Source organism: Mercenaria mercenaria, chromosome 1, assembly GCF_021730395.1.
Source record: "Mercenaria mercenaria strain notata chromosome 1, MADL_Memer_1, whole genome shotgun sequence".
In the NCBI taxonomy this organism is placed as follows: domain Eukaryota; kingdom Metazoa; phylum Mollusca; class Bivalvia; order Venerida; family Veneridae; genus Mercenaria; species Mercenaria mercenaria.
The window spans coordinates 119,367,564-119,388,898 of record NC_069361.1 but is presented as its reverse complement, the minus strand read 5'-3'; the positions used below and the strand labels follow the sequence as shown (position 1 = coordinate 119,388,898).

General features: G+C 36.5%; 2 protein-coding genes across 3 annotated transcripts in view; one reads left to right on the top strand and one right to left on the bottom strand.

The window, feature by feature from the left end:
- LOC128547967 (probable methyltransferase-like protein 24) overlaps positions 1 to 17,675 on the bottom strand; it is a 101,960-nt gene extending 84,285 nt beyond the window's left edge. The window contains exon 1 of one of the 2 annotated variants that reach the window (XM_053522001.1): positions 17,404 to 17,675. In XM_053522001.1, the coding sequence (XP_053377976.1) occupies positions 17,404 to 17,496 (93 nt within the window). In that variant the 5' untranslated portion in view covers positions 17,497 to 17,675. The remainder of the gene's footprint in view (positions 1 to 17,403) is intronic. The other variant, XM_053521997.1, reaches the window with a different exon arrangement.
- On the top strand, positions 699 to 3,387 carry LOC123524909 (uncharacterized). Its single transcript, XM_045303525.2, has 3 exons — positions 699 to 853; positions 1,108 to 1,233; positions 2,439 to 3,387. Exons 1-3 carry the CDS (start codon positions 787 to 789, stop codon positions 2,771 to 2,773), a joined length of 528 nt encoding a protein of 175 aa, XP_045159460.2. The 5' UTR covers positions 699 to 786; the 3' UTR covers positions 2,774 to 3,387.
- Positions 17,676 to 21,335: the final 3,660 nt, after the last annotated feature.

Here is a 21,335-nt window from a genome sequence, read left to right as displayed (position 1 = left end):
GCATTTTCTTGTGGCACGAACTTCTTCCACTCTTTTGAAGGCATTGCAATGAAACTTCATGCACATGATCACTATGAAGTGTAGATATATGTGACCTATTTTTTTCTCGGTCACTTAAGTCTTTGCACTGTTATAGCCCTTTACTGATTTTTACACTATTAAATAATCGTGTGGCGCAAACTACTTCCACTGTTATGAAGTTTTGACATACAGTTTGCCCAGGTCAGTTACTGCTTTCCTGAATTACCTGCCTTTGAACATAGACAAAATACAAATGTATGTGCATTATTACTTCAGATGGATATATCTCAGTAACTACTGAAAGGATTCATTTGAAAATTTATTTGTCTTCAGTTGTCTCGGCAACTAATGATGATATGGATTTATGTTTTCAACAGTATGAAAAAGTCATGTTAGATATCTTGTTTTTTAACTGTTCACTTAACATGCTTAAGTCTTTGCAGAGTTATTCCCCATTATTCATTGACTGTAATATAGTCTATAAGAAAACTCTGCATGAAGTGCTACAATGCCTCTGGTGTGATCCAGTGCTACAACGCCAACTCCAAAAGGTTCAAGCCCGCACATGGTCACCATACACTGTTATAATATTCCGTTTATACAGTGCTGTACCATTTTACATCATGCTGTAAAATACTGTAAAGTATTCTTGTTTCAAAAAGAAAAGATAACCACAATATTAGCACTGTCGGGAAAATTACTACTTAAAGTCAGTACTTAGAAAATATATTTTAGGTTGCTAAAATCAGCAAGATCCTTCTGGAGATGGAGCGGGGTAACATACACCTGTTCAAAGGGAAAAGTCTTGATGACATACAGTTAGATCAGGAAGGTAATGTCCTTAAAAATGATGTCTATCCTTCATAACTTCCTGAATTTAAAAACAACTAGAAAAGTGCTTGTATTTCTCATAAATTTTTAGTTCAGTTACAGTGTGTCTTAATAAGACTATCCCATTCATGTGATCATGATCTGATGGACTAGCTAGTCCAATAACAACCAGAAATTGTAGAGTTTGAAAAGTACTGTTTTTATGAAAGTTATATGTGCACCTAGAAATATTTAAATTTGTTACATTTTTTTAAGAACCTCTAGAGGAGGATGAAGAAACAGAGACAGCAACAAAAGATTCTGAAACGGATGTTGGTGGTGAAAGCCATGCAGTTGCCACAGCTGAGAACATACTAGAAACAGAACAAAGTAAAAAAGGAGGTAAGGAGATACAAATTGTTAAAATACATACAATAGATACATGTATTTTGAGCTTAAGAAGTCAGGTCCTCACAAATATTTGGTGTGTTTAGATATTTTGTAAAACTTCACATTTTCAAGGAAAAAGTCGAGGTACTGTCATAGGTGTTGTCTGCGTCTGCTTGAGTACGAAATTATTATTACTTCATGGATTTGGTTCATAATTACACACAACAAACCTTATGAGAATACCTTCATACTGACCTATTAATAGATGACCCTGACCTTCAAATGACCTTAACACTTAAAACCTCAAAAAAGTCATATTTTAACATTACTTTGTGTAACTTGTTCATTTCTTGATGGATTTACTGCATATTCACACACAACAACTGTGGTGACAAGACCTTCACATTGAGATATTAATAGGTGACCTTGACCTTCAAATGACCTTGACCTTTAGACTGAAAACCTTAAAAAAGTCGTATTTTAACATTACTTTGTGTAACTTGTTCATTTCTTGATGGATTTGCTTCATATTCACATACAAGAACTCTGGTGATAAGATCTTTACACTGAGATATTAATAGGTGACCTTGACTTTCAAATGACCTTGACCTTTAGACTTAAATTTTTAAAAAGGTCATATTTTAACATTACTTTGTGTAACTTGATGGATATACGTCATACTCACACAGAACAGTCCTTGTGACAAGACCTTCACACTCACTTATAGATAGGTTACCTTGACCTTCCAATGACCTTGACCTTTACACTTAAAACTTTGAAAAATTTCATATTTTAACATTACTTTAATTTGTGAATGTTTTTCATGTGCTGATGGATTTGCTTCATATTAGCATACAGCAAGTAATGTTTCAAGGCCTTCGCAGCTGAGCATTTGCACCATTGGCAGTGCTTTTGTTTTAAAGAAGAAATAAACAAATATAATCAGGTCCTCACAAAGACTTTGTGTGTGTAGATATTTTGTATCACCAGAAATATACTTTCTTAATTCTGGACCTTCCTGTAGGACAGAGCAAACTTAGTCTTTGTTACATGTTTATGCTACAGTTAGAACTATAGAAGCTTCCTTGGTGGTCGAACAAAAATAAATTTGTAACTAAACTACAGTTAGACAATTTTCTTAAAGAAATGATGAAGAAACAATCAGGTCCTCACAAAGACTTGGTTTGTATAGATACATATGTTCTTTGTGTCACCAGGTATGGAGGGTCAAACATCAACCGGCAACACAGTTCAGAATATGAGAAGAGAAAGAAGTAAACAAGGCAGTAAGGTGACCAGAGTAAAAGTAGGCCGTACAAGCAAGAAGTCAGCAAACAGAAAACCTTGGTCAGGTGCAGAGAAAGAAGCTGTCAGGCGCCAACTTGGCAAATATTTCGCTTTAGATAAGCTTCCTGGCAAGCATGAAATTGAAACTGCCATAAGGAAAGAGCCAGTTCTGTGTAACAGACCATGGGACCACATTAAATTCTTCATAAAGAACACAAAAATTTCGTTGAGTAGGAATGCCATTAAAAACATATTTAGCACGTGAATTTCAGTGGCTTAAAGAGACATTTTGATAATTTTATGGAGACAATACTGTGCTTTTTGTGTTGGAACCATGAAAAAATTGTGAATTTGTCTGATTTTGCTATTGTAAGGATAAAAGTGCAGTATTTGAGTACCTAATGTCAAACTTTAGTAATTATATGCATGTATAATATTTTTCATTTTTTATGCTGATTTTAATAACAAATATTAATTTCCTGGTAGGAAGTAAATCACACATGACTGTCATTTATCAACTAGAATGACCTGTCATCCTTATGTACCCACAGAATGTTTGGTGATTATAGAGGAGCCTTTGTATTGTTTCTAGTGTGGGATGGTTATCAAAACACTGTTTAACAATGGACCAGAACCAACTGGAACCAGTCAGGTGTTGATTATCAGGTCTTTTAGAGACCAAAAATATACAAATTTCGTTCATTACAACAATATTACTTACTTTCACAGATGTGGGGAGACACAGTCTCGTAATATATCTGTGTATATTGTTGTGACAATATTTTGCTTTTTTTTTTTATATATAGATAAATTGCTGTCGGTGAAATCTGTTGAACATTATTAAATTGCATAAAAAGGTTGAATTACTACTTAACAATATTACTACTGGTTAACAGTCAAATTTCATAATGGTGTGTGATTGAAACTGACTGGCATCGGTTAAACAGATAAACATCCATCCCTAGTTGTTTTATTGCTGAATCAGCCTGTCATCAGGTGGTCTGTTAGTTATTCATATATCAGATACGTCTCCTGAACCACTTGTCAGATTTCTAAGAAATGTTGCAGGAATCATCCATATGAAGCTAAGATGTGCATATTGTTGACACATTCAGTTTTTTAAACAGTTTACAGAGTTTAGGCCCTAATCGTTTCATAAATTATCTGTCTGCTACATTTTCCAGACCTCTTACTAGATTTCAACAAAACTTCACAGGAATGCAGCCCATGACAGTAGGCTTCTATCCTAACCAAATGTGACAGGAAACAAATGTTTGTCCGTGTGCATGTAGACACAAAAATGCACATGCTGAAGCTTTACAGTAGTGATTAAGTGATTGATGAGAAAAATTGGGTGATGGCTTGTTTAGAACATCAAGGGCATTTGGAATTTCAGGACAGGGCCCCTTACACAGAATTTTCTGCTAAGCATGACTACAGAACTTTCTGCAAAGCATCACTGTTCCTGAAATCCTGCATGCACTTAGTATTCACAAATCAAGGTCACACTATGGCCTTTTCATTTTTAGCTCACCTGAGCACAAAGTGCTCATGGTGAGCTATTGTGATCGGTCAATGTCCGTCGTCCGTCCGTGCGTCCGTCAGTCAGTCAACAATTTATTCAAACGATATCTCCTCCTAAACCACTGATTGGATTTTGACCAAACGTCACAGAAATGATCCTTGGGTGGTCCTCTTTCAAGGTTGTTCAAATGGTTCCGGTCCATTGCACAACTAGGTCACAGGAGCTAAAAATAGATTTTTTAACAGAACTTTTAAATATTCTTGTCTGAAACCACAAGGCCTAGGCCATTGATATTTAGTATGTAGCATTGCCTAGTGGTCCTCTACCAAGATTTTTCAAATTATGCCCCTGCGGTGAAAAGAGGCTCCGCCCAGGGGGTCACAAGTTTTACATAGACTTATATAGGAAAAAACTTTAAAAATCTTCTTGTCTGAAACCACAATACCTAGGCCTTTGATATTTGGTATGTAGCATTGCCTAGTGGTCCTCTACCGAGTTTGTTCAAATTATGCCTCTGGGGTGAACACTGGCCCCGCCCGGGGGGTCCAAAGTTTTATTTAGACTTATATAGGAAAAAACTTTAAAAATCTTCTGGTCTGAAACCACAAGGCCTAGGCCATTGATATTTGGTATGTAGCATTGCCAAGTGGTTCTCTACAAATACATGTAGTTTCTGCAGCATTTTGTCCATGTCAGACTGTTGTCAAGTTTTAGCATCAGCTTTTGTGACTGAAGCGTTTTAGGTCCTCCAAGCTGTATATTTTTAAGAGGTATTAGTACAAATGGAGTCTGGAGTGACGGGAATCATCATTTGAGTCGCCCCACGAGAAAACGTACATAGTGCGTTTTTGCGACCAGCATGGATCCAGAAGAACCTGCGCAACAGCGCAGTCACATCATGATCCGTACTGTTCGCTTAAAGTCTCTGCAATATTCATAGTGTCTGATAGCGAGCAGTATTGATCCTGATGAGACTGTCTGGATCCATGCTGGTTGCAAATGCAATTTGTACGTTTCCTCGTGGCACGGCTCTTTTCTTTCTAAGTATTTTCTTCTTCAAAACTATAATGGCAGATTTATACCAAACTTGCTCTGATGCAACCTTGCAATGACTGTCAATCAAGTAGAAATGTATTCATGGACAATGATATTAAACTAAAAAGTCTTAAAAACAGCTTGTTTTTTATGCTTTTCAAAGACAGGGCAGGGCATATTCTGTGAACAACTGTGGGCGGCGTCTGGTTATGGTTTTTGTACCACCCTACATATTTTGAAAACTACCACAAATATCGACCTGAAACTTAAAATAGGTACTTAGTATCAACATCTGCATCAGATGACACAATCCCCATAACTCTGATTTGAGTTTTTAGCCCACCTGGGCATGAAGTGCTCAAGGTGAGCTGTTGTGATCGTCCTTTGTATGTTTGTCTGTCGTCTGTTCACACTTAGCTTGTTAACAATCAAGAGGTCACATTTTTGATTCAGTCTTTATGAAACTTGGTCAGAATGTTTGCCTTGATAAAATCTAGGTCAAGTTCGATAATGGGTCATGTGGGGTCAAAAATTAAGTCACCAGGGCAAATCATCGAAAAACCTTGTTAACCGACTAGAGGTCACATTTTGTACTTAATCTTTATGAAACTTGGTCAGAATATTTGCATTGATAAAATCTCAGTCAAGTTTGAAAATAGGTCACCAGGGCAAATCATAGAAAAACCTTGTTCAAACTCTAGAGGTCCAATTTTTGAATCAATCTTTATGAAACTTGGAATGTTTTTCTTTATGAAATTTCGGTCAAGTTTGAAACTGGGTCATTTTGGGTCAAAAACTATGTCACCAGGGTATATCATAGGAAATCCATGTTTACACTCTGGTGGTCATACATTCGACTTGATCTTTATGAAAATGTTTGTCATGATTAAATCTAGGTCATGCTCAAAACTGGGTATGTGCATTTGTGGCAATGTGGTCTCAGGTGAGAGATAAAGGGCTATCCTGGCCCTTTTGTTAATAGAAATGCAGAGAATATCTTGTATCATGAATTTATTTGAGCGACAGGAAAGTAGGGAGCTAGTTCCCATGTACGATTTATTTCTGTAAATTGTGCAAAGTTGGAGTGATACTCAGATGAGCGATATAGGGCTAGCATGGCCCTCTTGTAACATAATTATGCTCAATTAGCTCCTTTTTAATTTTTAAATTTTGGTTAACCCATATATTTTGAAAACTATCAAAGGTATTCATGTGAAACTTAAAACAAAATGTACTTATTATCAACATCTGTGTTGGATGAAACAATTCCCATAACTCTGATTTGAATTTTGACAGAATTTTGCCAAAGTTTAACTTAGAAAATTTGATTAAGGTTTTCATATTAGTCCTCATTGTGTCTAAATTATTTTTATTTCACTTTAAACTTTAAATATTATCTTACCATCAATGTCTACATGTCTTTGATTGGCACTCTGATGGGCGTATTTTGTGACATTCTTGTTTCTTAGTGGTTAATACAGTACTTCACTATTTTAGTACTAGGGCAGGGACAATTCTGTACAAAGCAATACATTACAGCACAGAACCACTGCTGCACTATCCAATGGTACAAATGGTGGCCAGAAGAAAAACATGAGCCGCGCCACGAGAACATGTACATTGTGCGTTTGCGACCAGCATGAATCAAGATTAGTCTGCGCTTACACGCGGTCTCATCAGGATCCATACTGTTCGCTTCAAGCTTCTGGTTTGACAGAGAAAAGTATGGATCCTGATGAGACTGCGCGGATGCGCAGGCTCATCTGAATTCATGCTGGTCGCAAATGCACAATGTACGTTTTCTAGTGGCATGGCTCACATCTGTAAATCTTGCTGTAATTAAAACTTGAAACACTGAAAATATAGTAGTTTGTAATTATACCCACACCAGATGAGTTTGGGGGAGTTTATACACATAATATGAAACACTTTTCATGTTATGGCCTTGATCTTTACTCGAGACATTTAAATTACTTACCAGATCGATGTAGTTGTATCTTTGATTGTTGGGAGAAACATGCTGATGTTGAAATCACTTTAATTTAAATCTGACTTTATTCATTGAGTCACAGGCATTACTCTTCTGACAATGTTCTTTTTCATAATCTTATTTCGTTCATTGAGTCAAGGTGCATTTGCAGGGTATGAATTACTTGCAGTGATTGTGCAAAATAAAATCAACATTTTTAGCTCGACTTTTCGAAGAAAAAGTAGAGCTATTGTGCTCGCCCCGGCGTCGGCGTCGCCGTTGGTTAAAGTTTTTGATAAAGTCATTATTTATTTACTATCAAAGTCTACACCAGGAGAAACAATTTCCATAACTCTGATTTGAATTTTGACAGAATTATGCCCCTTTTTAACATAGAATTTTTGGTTAAAGTTTTTGATAAAGTCAAATATCTCTGTTACTGTCAAAGCTATTGACTTGAAACTTGAAATACTAATTTACCACCAAAGTCTACACCAGGAGAAACAATCCCCATAACTCTGATTTGAATTTTGACAGAATTATGCCCTTTTTAACTTAGAATTTTTTGTTAAAATTTTTGATAAAGTCAAATATCTCTGTTACCATTAAAGCTTTTGACTTGAAACTCAAAATAGTTACTTACTATCAAAGTCCTCACCAGGAAACACACTTCCCATAACTCTGATTTGAATTTTGACAGAATTATGCCCCTTTTTAACTTAGAATTTTTGGTTAAGTCAAATATCTCTGTTACTTTTAAAGCTTTTGACTTGAAACTCAAAATAGTTATTTACTATCAAAGTCTACACCAGGAGACACAATTCTCATAACTCTTGTTTGAATTTTGACAGAGTTATGTCCCTTTTTAACTTGGTTTTTTTTACTGGCAAAGCTCTAATTCAGAGTCAAGCACTGAGAAAAGTCGAGCGCACTGTCTTAAGGACAGCTCTTGTTTAAACAGCATCTCGAAACCACCTTAGCTAGTTGTTATGAAACTTGGCAGGGATGTTTCTTGCATGGAACTCTACCAAGTTTGTTCAAACAATTCCGTTCCATTTCATGGCAACAAAGAAATATCTTCAAAAGTCTCTAAAACCACAAGACCCAGAGCTTATATATTTGACAAGTGTACCAAGGTTGTTCAAAAAATGACCCTGGCCCAAAATTGGCCCTGCCACGGGGTCCCTTTATTTCACATAGGTTTCTAAAGGGTAAAATTAAAATCTTCTCAGAAGCCACAAGGCCTAGAATTTAGATACTTGGCATGTAGTGTTACTTAGTGAACCTCTACCAATATTGTCCCAAGTCATGCCACTTGGGCCAACAGACCATGCCGCAGGAGTTACTTGAATTTACATAGGTTCCAATAGGAAAAGCTTTAAAAAATCTTAGAAACGATCAGGCCTAGTGTTAGATGTTTGGCATGTAACATTGTCTAATAGAGCAGTTCAAAGATTATTGAAATTATGGCTCCCTGGTGAAAACTGACCCAGCCCCAGGGTTTACTTGAAAATACATAGGCATATATAGGGAAAACAGAAACTGTGCAGTTTTTAGTTCACTTAAGCCGAAGGCTCAAGGTTGTATCGGTCAATGTCCGTCGTTCTTTAAACGACATCTCCTCCTAAACAACTGGGCCAAATTTAAAGAAACTTCACAGAAAAGATCCTTGGGTGGACCTCTACCAAAGTTGTTCAAATAACGGAATTCCATGAGGAACTCTGGTTGCCATGGCAATCAAGAGGAAAAACTTAAAAAATCTTCTCTGAAGCCATACGGCCTAGGCCTTTGATATTTGGTATGAAGCATTGCCTAGTAGTCCTCTACCAAGATTATTCAAATTATGTCCCTGGGATCAAAAATGGCCCCGCCCGTGGGGTCACAAATTTTACATAGACTTATATAGGAAAAACTTTAAAAATCCTCCTCTGAAACCACAAGGCCTAGGCCTTTGATATTTGGTATGTAGCATTGTCTAGTGGTCCTCTACCAAGTTTGTTCAAATTATGTCCTTGGGGTCAAAAATGGCCCCGCCCCGGGGGTCACAAATTTTACATTGACTTATATAGGAAGAAACTTTAAAAATCTTCTTCTCTAAAACCACAAGGCCTAGGCTTTTGACATTTGATATGCAGCATTGCCTAGTGGTTCTCTACCAAGATTATTCAAATTATGCTCCTGTGGTCAAAACTGGCCCCGCCCTGGGGGTCACAAGTTTTACATAGACATATAGGAAAAATCTTTATAAATCTTCTCTGAAACCACAAGGCCTAGGCCTTTGATATTTAGTATGCAGCATTGCCTCTATGTCCTCTACCAAGATTGTTCAAATTATGTCCCTGGGGGTCAAAAATGGCCACGCCCCGGGAGTCACAAGCTTTACATAGCCTTATATAGGAAAAAACAGTAAAAATCTTCTTCTCCGAAACCACTATGCCAAGGCTTTTTATATTTAGTATGTAGCATTGCCTAGTAGTCTTCTACTAAGCGTGTTCAAATTATGCCTTTGGGTTAAAATGAGGCCCCAACCTTGAAGTCACAAGTTTCACATAGACTTATATAGGAAAAAAATCTTTATAAAATCTTCTTATCTGAAACCACAAAGCCTAGGCCTTTGATATTTGGTATGCAGCACTGTCCACTGGTCCTCTACCAAGATTGTTCAAAGTATGCCCTGGGATGAAAGGAGGCCCCAACTGAGGGGGGTGGGGAGTCGCAAGTTTCAGATAGACTTGTATATGATTTTTTTGCAATATAGATCCATGATGAACCCAGGTGAACGATATAGGGCCATCATGACCATTTTGTTCATAGCCCACTAATTTCCAAAATTCTTAAGACTGACCTTGATTTTGAACTTTTGGTCCATTTTTCCTCTTCAGTGCAATGATATCAAGTGAGCGATATAGGGCCATCATGACCTTCTTGTTCAGTGTTTGGCATGTTAGTACTTCACTTCCGTATTTAAGAGTTATGAAATTAGAATTATCTCGACAATCCACATGGTTACGAGGACTGTGGACACTCCAGCAGACTGCATCAAATATGATAATGCAAGTCGAATGCTGCTAGAATTTTACATGCAGTCCAGTTGCAAAACTTTTCGCATGCATAAACTGAAAATCATTTGGGTTTGTTCTTACTGTTGTCCTTTGAACATAAACCTTTGCTGCAAATAAGTGATACCTAGGTCAAGCCGAACGCCTAATGATTGCCAAGAAAAAATATGGGTCCCATATGTAATGCTAGCTGGGAGGTATTGACACAGTTTAAAAAAACTCGTCGCTTTACTAACGGAACCTGGTTGCAAGTAATCCGAACTTCTCTAATCTTGAATTCTGGTTTACATGAACGTTTCAGTCGGGACCTACAATACAATAAGGGCACAATAGAAACCCATCTCTCTAATCGGAATAATTTCTCCAGTATAAGCTGTTTGAATTAGACAGATCCCACTTAGTTTGACCCAGGTAGATTGCTACTGCAAAGAATCCATATTCCGGACTTTTGACTGTGTAACATATTATCAGGGCCTATCGGTTCGCAAGTTTTCAAATTATTTCTCCTCATATGCAATCCGAGGAATTGTAGTTTATGGAACCCCCAAAAAGGCGCGCTCTCAAGAATATTCGCACTAAGCGTGCAATGAGTGTGTATATGTGACGTTGTGAGGCCTAAATTTTCTTAACATACTAGGGCTGTGAGGACCCAGCTGTTTTTCGAGTCCACGTTAAAACGTTGATCGCATTAACTGTGTAGACTCGGAGAGGCTTTTTAAGAATCGATTACTAAGCCACTTAATTTTGCAATGACCCGCCTCCGTGGTCGAGTGGTTAATGTCGCTGACTTCAAATCACTGTAACCTCTCACTGATAGAGGGTCGCGGGTTCGAGCCCCCGCTACCAACCATGTCTCTTTATATGAGAAAGTTGGTAGTTAATTACGGACGATGGGAGTCTAGTACTGGTCCTTCCCAGAAACGATGGTTAGGTAAACTGCTCGCCTCATATGACTCTGACTGTTAAAAGGGGCGTTAATCTCCAGCTAAACCAAACCAAATAATTTTGCAATATTTGTAAACAGGTTGTTGTTATAGGTACATCATGATATATAACGGTGAAACCAGTAAAAATGAGGTGCAACTGGCAACAATGTTACAGACTATTTTCACGAATTTGACAAAATGTCCACCCATGTGGCTTTTTTATCTTTCTTTATTCATATTATGGGGCAACACTACAATAGCATAGTTAAATTCTCGTACTCTTCTTTGAAAACAAATTGTAAAATTCATCAGATTTTTGTCGCATGCAGTTTAATATCGTAAAATTTTATGAAAATTACACATAATGCTTTTTATGGCGTATACATGTAGGTGCCTGCTTCAATTTAGATCAATTGATCCGCTGAAAACCGGTTTATGGATGTGGGATGGCAGTAAACAATTCATTATATTATGCAGGTAACTGATTTGGTTACGGGACGATTTGTATGATTACTAGGAAGGTTGAGATTTTTTTATCTTACAATAATTTTCGTTTTTAACAGCGGGCCGCTCAATCTCGCTGAATTTCTATTCTGATTAACTTGAAAAAGCAGAAGCATCGGGCTTAGGTACATTATTTTCATCGTCTAAAGAGACAGAAATGCGCAGAGGTAGACAGTCATGTCGATTTTGAAGAACAGTTCGTATTTTACTTGGCGAAGTCGTGAGAAAACAGACATACACTTGAACGCAGTCACTAGGAATTAAAGATGCTGAGCATGTTATCTTATTAACGGGTTTTAGAGAATTTCTGTTTAAATATAACAAGAAATGGCGAAATTCACTGAGTCGCCAAACCATCTATCCATTTTTACTTAATGGAACTGTGAACTGTTGTTGGACGCTTATATATATATATATATATCTAATCGACCATTTTTCACCTGTTACAAATGCCAATTTATGGTAGAGATTGTGATATATTGAAATTTTGTTTAGAAATTGAAGTCAAATTGTACAAAATATTTATGCGTTGTGATTAAATTTTGATACGCATCGGTCCTCATACCGTTCTCGTATTGGAAGTGTGTATGCAAATTACGTCCTCGTCTATATATTTGGTGTTGACTTTGTGTAATTTATGCAAATTCAGGTCCTCATGACTACGTTCTCAGAATGATGCAAATACATTAAATGTCCTCGAAGCGTTTTACGGTGAATTAAGGAGAGTGTAAAGAAAAAACAAGTATGCCTTGGTTCCTTTTACAAGGTCCCGTGTTTCTACTAAAATGGTGGACCCTGTATACCCTTTATTTCTTATAGTCCTAAGAAAGGTACCAACTGTCAAAGTCCTCACAACTGTTGATATACAAACCTGCGCAAAGGTAGACAGTCATGTCGATTTTGAAGAACAGTTCGTATTTTACTTGGCGAAGTCGTGGGAAAACAGACATACACTTGTACGCAGTCACTAGGAATTAAAGATGCTGAGCATGTTATCTTATTAACTGGTTTCAAAGAATTCTGTTTAAATATAACAAGAAATGGCGAAATTCACAGAGTCACCAAACCATTTATCCATTTTTACATATATATATAGTAGAGAGAATTTATACGAACTAAATCACCACCACAATATACCAGACCAATTACGGCAAAGCGCCTAGCAGTACAAACGAACACGCACATGCCACAGCAAGTCCACTAACCCAATAAGATTAGTTTCGATGCTGTTTTATATACGAGCCCGAATTGTACTACACATTCGTACTGGTTCAACATTTGCATATATATACTCAAATCTCTGTTGTCATGTCTCACAAATCAGTAGTGACACTTTTTAGTCTTTTTAACTGATTGGGACCAGAGAAGCTATATTTTCTCTCTCTGAAAGTTAACTGGATCTCGAGGATACATTGAATATATAGAGATAGTTTGCATTAAGGGATATAATTATATTCAGAACAGTTGACTTTCCCATACGTGAGATCTGCTAGGGTACAAGTTCTCATTATAAATTATTATATAGTAGAGAGAATTTATACGAACTAAATCACCACCACAATATACCAGACCAATTACGGCAAAGCGCCTAGCAGTACAAACGAACACGCACACGCCACAGCAAGTCCACTAACCCAATAAGATTAGTTTCGATGCTGCTTTATATACGAGCCCGAATCGTACTACACATTCGTACTTGTTCAACATTTGCATATATATACTCAAATCTCTGTTTTCATGTCTCACAAATCAGTAGTGACATTTTTTAGTCTTTTTAACTGATTGGGACCAGAGAAGCTATATTTTCTCTCTCTGAAAGTTAACTGGATCTCGAGGATATATCTATCTATCTAATCGATCATTTGACACCTGTTACAAATACCAATTTATGGTAGAGATTGTGATATATTGAAATTTTGTTTAGAAATTGAAGTCAAATCCTATAAAATATGTATGCGTTGTGCTTAAATTTTGATACGCATGCGTCCTCATACCATTCTCGGGTTGGAAGTGTCACTAGAAATTAAAGATGCTGAGCATGTTGTTATCTTATTAACGGGTTTCAAAGAATTTCTGTTTAAATATAACAAGAAATGGCGAATTTCACTGAGTCGCCAAACCATTTATCCATGTTTACTTAATGGAACTGTGAACTGTTGTTGGACGCTTATATATATATATAAATATATATATATATATATATATATACATATATCTAATCGACCATTTGACACCTGTTACTAATACCAATTTATGGTAGAGATTGTGATATATTGAAATTTTGTTTAGAAATTGAAGTCAAATCCTATAAAATATTTATGCGTTGTGCTTAAATTTTAGTTTATACAGAATTTATTTTAGGTCGATTGTGAAGGAAGTTTTACAACTTATATGAATCACTCTCGACACCTCATTCCTGATGGAATCCATCGCCATGAGGGTATGAGAGAAGAGGCCAGTTTCCCTTTTATTGCTGAGCGCCAATCAAGGGAGGTACTGGTACCATTTTTTACGTCTTTGGTATGACGCGGCCGGGGATCGAACCCATGACCTCCCGCACTCAAAGCGGACGATCTACCACTAGGCTATCGAGGTGCTTAAATGTTGATACGCATGCGTCCTCATACCGTTCTCGGGTTGGAAGTGTGCATGCAAATTACGTCCTCGTCTACATATTTGGTGTCGATTTTGTGTAATTTATGCAAATTCAGGTCCTCATGACTACGTTCTCGTGTGCGCGCGCCCTCGCTTGCTTGTGTTTGTGTGCACAATTCACGCGTAATGCTTAAAGTTAAAAATCATTCTTTAGTTTTCAATAACTGCAAAATAATTTGAAGGTGAATGCATACAATTATTGCATTAACTGTATATGGATGTTCCGTTCCGAAGAAGATTCGTACCACTTCAAATTCGAACCAAATATGGAAGTTTCGCATATATTTAAGAAGGAATATAAAAGGATTAATAAGTATGAACAGCATCCGACATGATAAGTGGAAACATCTTTCGTGTTCGGACGGGATCTTAACCCCGATCTTCCAGGTGACATTCGGACACTCAATCGTGTCACTAACGAGCTAACCTTAAAATGCTGTTGGAAGTGACTAATAAACACATATTCAGTACACACTTACCCTCTCTGACCTTATTGGGTCAGGCATCAAATGCAACATTGAAATGCTTGCAATTTCCCCAGGCATCAACAGAACCTTTGCAATACCTATCTTAAGTTATATTTAGAAAAAGCACACGTTCTACTAAGAGGCCAAGAAAGGGGAGCCTAAAATTTGTCTTTTTATATCGTTATAATCGTGGGAGTAGATAAAATGATCGGCACTTAATTTTTTTCACCATAAATGTTGAAATCATAAAGTATACCTTGAGTTGTAATATTTTATTATTTTGTTGTATAAAATGGATTCATGAAAAATTGTGCCATTTAATTTCATTTGTTACCTCGTTATGTCAGCGTAGATATTGTAAGGCTTAACAATCGGTTGCATAACTGTATTAGATAGGAAAACAACAGTAAATCGCTAATTAGATTTGATGGGTATCACTTAAATTATAATTGCTCTTTTGTCTTATCACTCAATGCTTGATGCCTGCTTGCCAGCTGGGAAACGCATCCTTTTTAGAAACCTGTCGGGTCCCTCACAAGACAGCATCTGCGCATGCGCGCCGGAAGCGGAATCCCCCGTGCATTTTGACAGCGATTTTCGTAAACAAAACATCAGAGTCATCGTAAATATACCAAATATTTACCAATTTTTTACCAGATTTTCAGTAGTGGTAGAGTTTGAATGCTTCTCAACGATGGTGAAATTATTTTGGAAAAAAAGAGCATCTTCCGTTGATTCAATTACGAAGTGTCTGGGTTATCTGTGTGTCGGTGTTATCTCGCCAACCAGTATCGATATACACCGATGCTTTTTGGTTCAAATTGAATAATTCGTTAAAATTGTTAGATTTTTTATGTTAGAAATTAACGGGTTTTATCTGTTATTGCTTAATTATTTCGGATTTCTTCTGTTTTCTTCCTTCTGCAATGTACAGAAAACCTCAAAGCTAACATTAGCTTATTTACGATAATTTTGTATGTATAACTATAAATTTTCTGGATATTTGATTCACAATATATACAAGATCAATATTTATAACATCATTTCCGCAAATACCATATTGTTATATCGATTACCGGACCTACAGACATGGCTGCAAATAGGTCCGGTTACCGTATCTCCAGACTCCGATTCTATAGGTCGGGTTACCGGTCCCCTGGCCACTTCCTTATGAGATACCTTGATTTTTACGAAACAAATTGTTTCCAGTTTTTCAGATCCTACCGAGAGCCCTTGGCTGCAACCTTGTCTTTGCAGGAATTCATGAGAATATTTTATACCTGTTCCTATATGTTACTGCCGGAAATGTAAGGACTTCTGTTTAACATTGTAAATCATAGAAAACCTAATCTTGTTTAAAATTTTCAAATGTCCCATAATCAAAAGAATTAGATCAACATATAACGTTATAGTATATTTGGCAAGCCATACATGTGAACCTTAAAGAGAGAAAATAACCCAAAAAAGTGTTTTTACTCAGGATTTAAAATTCTATTTTTGTTGGATGGACTTGATATACTTATACAATTGGTAGGTTTACTTCTGCAGTATGTGTGTTTTGGCAGCCATTTGCACTGACAAGTTAAAATACCGTCATGCGAGATATCACGGGATCTGCATCTGTTTTTGATTGGATTAAAGCATGTTAGGGGCGGAGTTATAAAACAGATCACGTGTTGTATGAAATCCAAAATATCTGTTGTCATATAATCGCCTCGGAGGGTGAAATTGTCCAAATCATGATTTTTTAATCTCGATCGGGATATTCGTAAAATGGCCATTTTTAATCGTGATTTTTATGATTCAATCGTGTAAGTTCACATGTAAGCAAATCATATTAAATCTGTAGTTCAGAAGCTTTAAATAGAACTTGTCCATCAGCCTAGAATGCCCTAGATTATAATATAAATGGACAAACTGAAAATTTATCTTCAGATTCTGAAATGAAAAAGCCGAAAAGAAGGAAACGTAATGGTTGTAAAGGCGCAGAGTGGTCTAACACGAAAGGTAGGTAGTGGTCATTAATTTCTGCTGTTTTAAATCTTGCACACCAAGAGATGCTGATTTATCAAAGTAGTCAAAATACCAATATGGTCATCCAAGGGTGGAGCAAGTTTTCCCAAGATGTCTATATAGAAAACTTTGAAGTCTTATTCTCATGAACCACATGTCTGATTTTTAAATAATTATACATGGAAAAAGCGCTTGGTACGAAAGTTCGACGATGCGAAAATTGCTTAGTGCGGAGTTCGTACTGTATTATAAGCGTTACCGCCCTTGCTGAAGTGAACATTTATGAAGACTTTTCTGCATAAATTGTGTTTTTTTACGATTAGATTAAGATTTGCAATTAATTAATTAGGACTGGAAAGTGTATTTATAATCGGGAATGGCCTAAAAGGTATCCCTGTGTGAAGGAAAATGCGATAAGTCTAATGTATACTGTCGATGCTGTAAAAAGGAAATTGATGTTTGTCGGATGGGTGAATGACCATAAAAAAATTGGCGGGCTTGTCGGAAACATAACAAAAAATTTACTAGATATTCTGACCTCATTTTTACAGTATTTACATAACTAACTATCAATCTTAAAATCAAACATCTCGCACGCAATAACTAATTCATTATTGTCCTTGGCCTTCCAAATTATAATCACACAACTATATACACTAATCTAAATACGGTAACGGTACAAGCAAGAAATCATAGAAATATTATAAGAATTTAAAAGTTTATAGTGGTGTACAGTTCTTACCTTAGAAATCCCAACTTCATAGCTTATCTTATATGTAAAATGTATTACTATAAGAATTGCAATATACAGCAAAACACGGTGTATGAAATGCATGATTTAATAAATATCCAACTTTTGTTATTCTGAACTAAAGATAATTAGCTTTCACATGCGCATTTTAACGTGTCATGTAGTTCACTGTTTCAGGTAAATATTACTTAGCCACAGTCTAATATCATGTCAGCAGATAGGAGTAAATTTTAAACCCAATATACAAACCTCTAGGCTTATATCGGCCAGTTCTGCATATTGAGACATTTCCGAATTAAGACGAAGTGGAGTGTGAACACCTATGACGATCGATTTTCACGGGGACCATCTCAACAGTTCTTTATCATATTATGTGTGATATGAAAAATGTGTAAACGGTGATATGCGTGGCTTATTATGCCAACACTACCCGGTGGGGATGTAGATTTGGCGTCGTTTGTTCTTTCGTCCGTCTGTCCGTATTACACATATCGCTAAAAGTATTGAACGACCGTCAAGAAATTGTGTTGGGAAAGTATTAAACATTAAGATTTGCACACCCAAGAGTTTAGCACATATGAGCACAAAGTGAGCTATTGTTGTAGCTCTGTGTTTGTTGTCCGTCTTCGTCCGTCGTCGTTCGTCGTTCTCAATTTTACTGTTAACTCTCTAGTGGTTGCAATTCTAGTCTTATCGTAATGAAACATATAATGTTGTGTATTATATTTCAGAATAATGTCTATATTAAATGTAGGTTGACTTTGAAACAGGGTAAAACTCTAGCTCCTTGAGTAAAATAATAGAAAAGCCTTGTAAACACCATAGAGACTAAATTGTTGATCTGATTTATATGAAGCACAATCATAATATTTGCCACAATCAATTCAAAGCTTGAAACTGTGTGATCTTTATGACAGTAAATGAATCATAGAAAAGAACATTCCTAACACTCCAGATGTCATATTTTATGCATGAATATCAGTCAGAACATTTCTCTTTATAAATGTAGAAATAAGTTATCAGGAATGTGTCCAACATTTTGTTAGGACAATGATTCTAACCAAGTCGCAAAAGATTGGGCCATAATTGTTATCTCCGGAGTGTTCAAAGCGAAAACTATTTACGTCGGACGACGACCACGGACGATACACTTAGCTATCACACTAGCACAACCTGACTACCTTGTCTCAGATGCACGACTTGTTATGTTGATGAACATTTGTAATACAGTGTAAAGATGTTAGACCACAAACTTTCGGTAATATGTATAAAAAAAGTTCTTTGCTGACAGACGGACGGACACAAAAATGCAAATCTATACCCCGCTTAAAATGGTGGCCTAACAAGCAATTCAGTGAATTTATATCCGCGCCAAAGACGTTGTTTTGTGAATGAGGGAGGCATTTTGAATGATATTGTATTTGCAGATACACACATGTTATGCACAAAACTATTATTTTCAAGAATCAAAGAAAAACTCTTCTATGTCGTGAAATGTACGTTTCATGAATATCCATCATTAGATGACATTGTTTAGTGGGAATTAATGAATTTTAAAACATATAAAAGACAATAACTCTGCAGTTACTGAAGAGATTTAGATAAACGACACGCATGTATACCCGCCGTATAGTGATCAATATTTGAATTAAATCTCGTGAAGATCGCAACAACCTGGTCCTGGTCAAAGGTCGAAAATAGAAACAGTATTTTGAGTATTAATTCACCACTATGAGACGACGTTTTACCCTAAATCGAAGAAGGTGAGGTATATTGGTTTGCAAATGTAGTTCGGTCCGTCCACTGATCTGTCCACTTAAAAGGTAAAAAGTGTCAAAGATGATCATGTCCCAGTGATCACTGAGGTTTCTGTATGAAAAGTTAGCAATACTCCTTCTCTAAAACCACATAGCGCAGAGCCTAGATCTTGGGCAGGTAATATTGCCTAGTGGTCTACTAATCTATTATTCAAAAATTGACCTGGTATCAAAAATAACACAAGCCAAGAGGTCACTTGTTTCCACATGAGGACAAACATAAAAAAACGCAGAAAACACAAGGTACAGGGCGTTTATTTGGTGTGTTAAGTAGATCTCCATCAGCCAGTTCCACATACAATCCAAAGCTCCGGCCTTTGTGGTTTCAGACAAGAACATTTTTTAGATTTCTCTTTATTAACCTACGTGAAGCTAGATGACCCCATGGCAGAGTGAATTATTTACTGTGACCATGATTTGAACAATCTTGGTAGAATTCCAAAAGGTAATGTTACATACCAAATACAGTCCTTTGCTGTTTTTTTACACTTTATAGTAAATAGAAAAGAAAATTGTTATCGGTACTAATTAGAAACCAAATTTAGGATCACCTCAAAACTTTGTCAGAATTTTACGCTTGTGTCCTAGTAAGACCTGATTGACACCCATCTAGATACTACAATTTTACGTTAGTTATGACCCCTTTTTAGCTTTTTGGATGACATTGACTATTATCTTGAGACCTAATTCTTGTTTTTGAAGTTATAACGATAAACTGTTGACCATGTATGGCACCAAAGGGTAGGCCTTCGCACTCCTTTTTAAACAGAACACGTCTGGAAACGGTACTACGTCTTGCGGAATAGTTTCTGTAGGTACATGCAAATTATGGCGAATTTTTCTGCACATTGAAAAACCAACTCAGTGTGTGTGTGTGTACATTAATCAGGACAGTTGTGATATGTGAGTTTCCGTTTTAATTTTTTTAAGTGAAATATGAAAGTTTGAAAGCGCACAATTCTAATTCACTAAAATTCTTTATATTTGACTAAATCTATTCAAAGCGTTTGTGTTTCTGGGTAAACCATATGACTTTTTGTTCAAAGGTTTACATTAATATGAATTAAGCCATGTAGCAGTATCAATATGCATTCTTAAGATCTTCTCTTTATCAGTGTCACCAGCTATCACACAAGTGATAGTTCTAAAATAGAAAAAAATGGAATCTCCACATGCCTAACACAACACAATTTTCATGCTATAGTTATGCATTTTTTTCAATGAATACAGATATGCAAGCAGACCTTTTTAGTGACCCCATTTCTTGTGGCAGACACGGAAGGCAAAGTACGTTACCAGCAGAGTGACATAAGAACACGTTTCACAATAGAAAGAGCACTCGGACAATTTAAACGCCGTTTTCATGTCCTTCATTCTGAAGTATACATTTAATCTTTAAATAAGTCTTTATTTATGACTAAATTTTATGTCGCTACATGTCTATGTGTTGATACCATCATGTAGAAACATTCTAGGCCGTAACAAGTTTTATCTAACCTTGAGTGTACAGTCAATAAAATAAACAAACGTATTTGTGAACATGGACGGATCCAAACGGAAGCAGAAGAAGCAATTTTATAGAAATAGTTCGATGGTAAAGTACAATGCGTATCCGTATCCTTGATCAACCTATAAACCGGGCCAGTCTATTTTATAAGCGCAACAACACGGTTGACCCTTTTAAACGAGCTGTTTTGGCATCGAACGCACGAACCTGCGATCCGTTGTTCTGCGCTCTCCCTACAGAGCTAAGCGGAAGATCATAATGATATTGAATTTAAGAAACCATGTTTTTATTCTAACATGCTCATTGATATATTTTAATATTTACATTCGCCCTATTCTTTTCCATTGAAAGTCATGACGTTCATTTCGTATGAACAGCAAACGGTAAGAAGCGAAATTTACGTCATTGCTGCTTAGTGATAACTGACCGCTGTTTTGACGACGTCCGCGCATAGTCATGGAGAACGTTCCTTAGATGACATCGCAGTTGTTCCATATGGTGAACAGAATGGCCTGGAAGCTGACTTTAATGTTGAGTGCCACAAAATACGTGCCATTTATGATACTATCTTGTTTACAAATGGAAAGGAAATATGATGT

Coding starts and splice junctions, on each gene's coding strand:
- LOC123524909 (XM_045303525.2), top strand. CDS start 787: ATGGAGCGGGGTAACATACACCTGTTCAAAGGGAAAAGTCTTGATGAC. Junction 854..1,107: donor CATACAGTTAGATCAGGAAG/GTAATGTCCTTA, acceptor CATTTTTTTAAG/AACCTCTAGAGGAGGATGAA. Junction 1,234..2,438: donor AGAACAAAGTAAAAAAGGAG/GTAAGGAGATAC, acceptor TTGTGTCACCAG/GTATGGAGGGTCAAACATCA.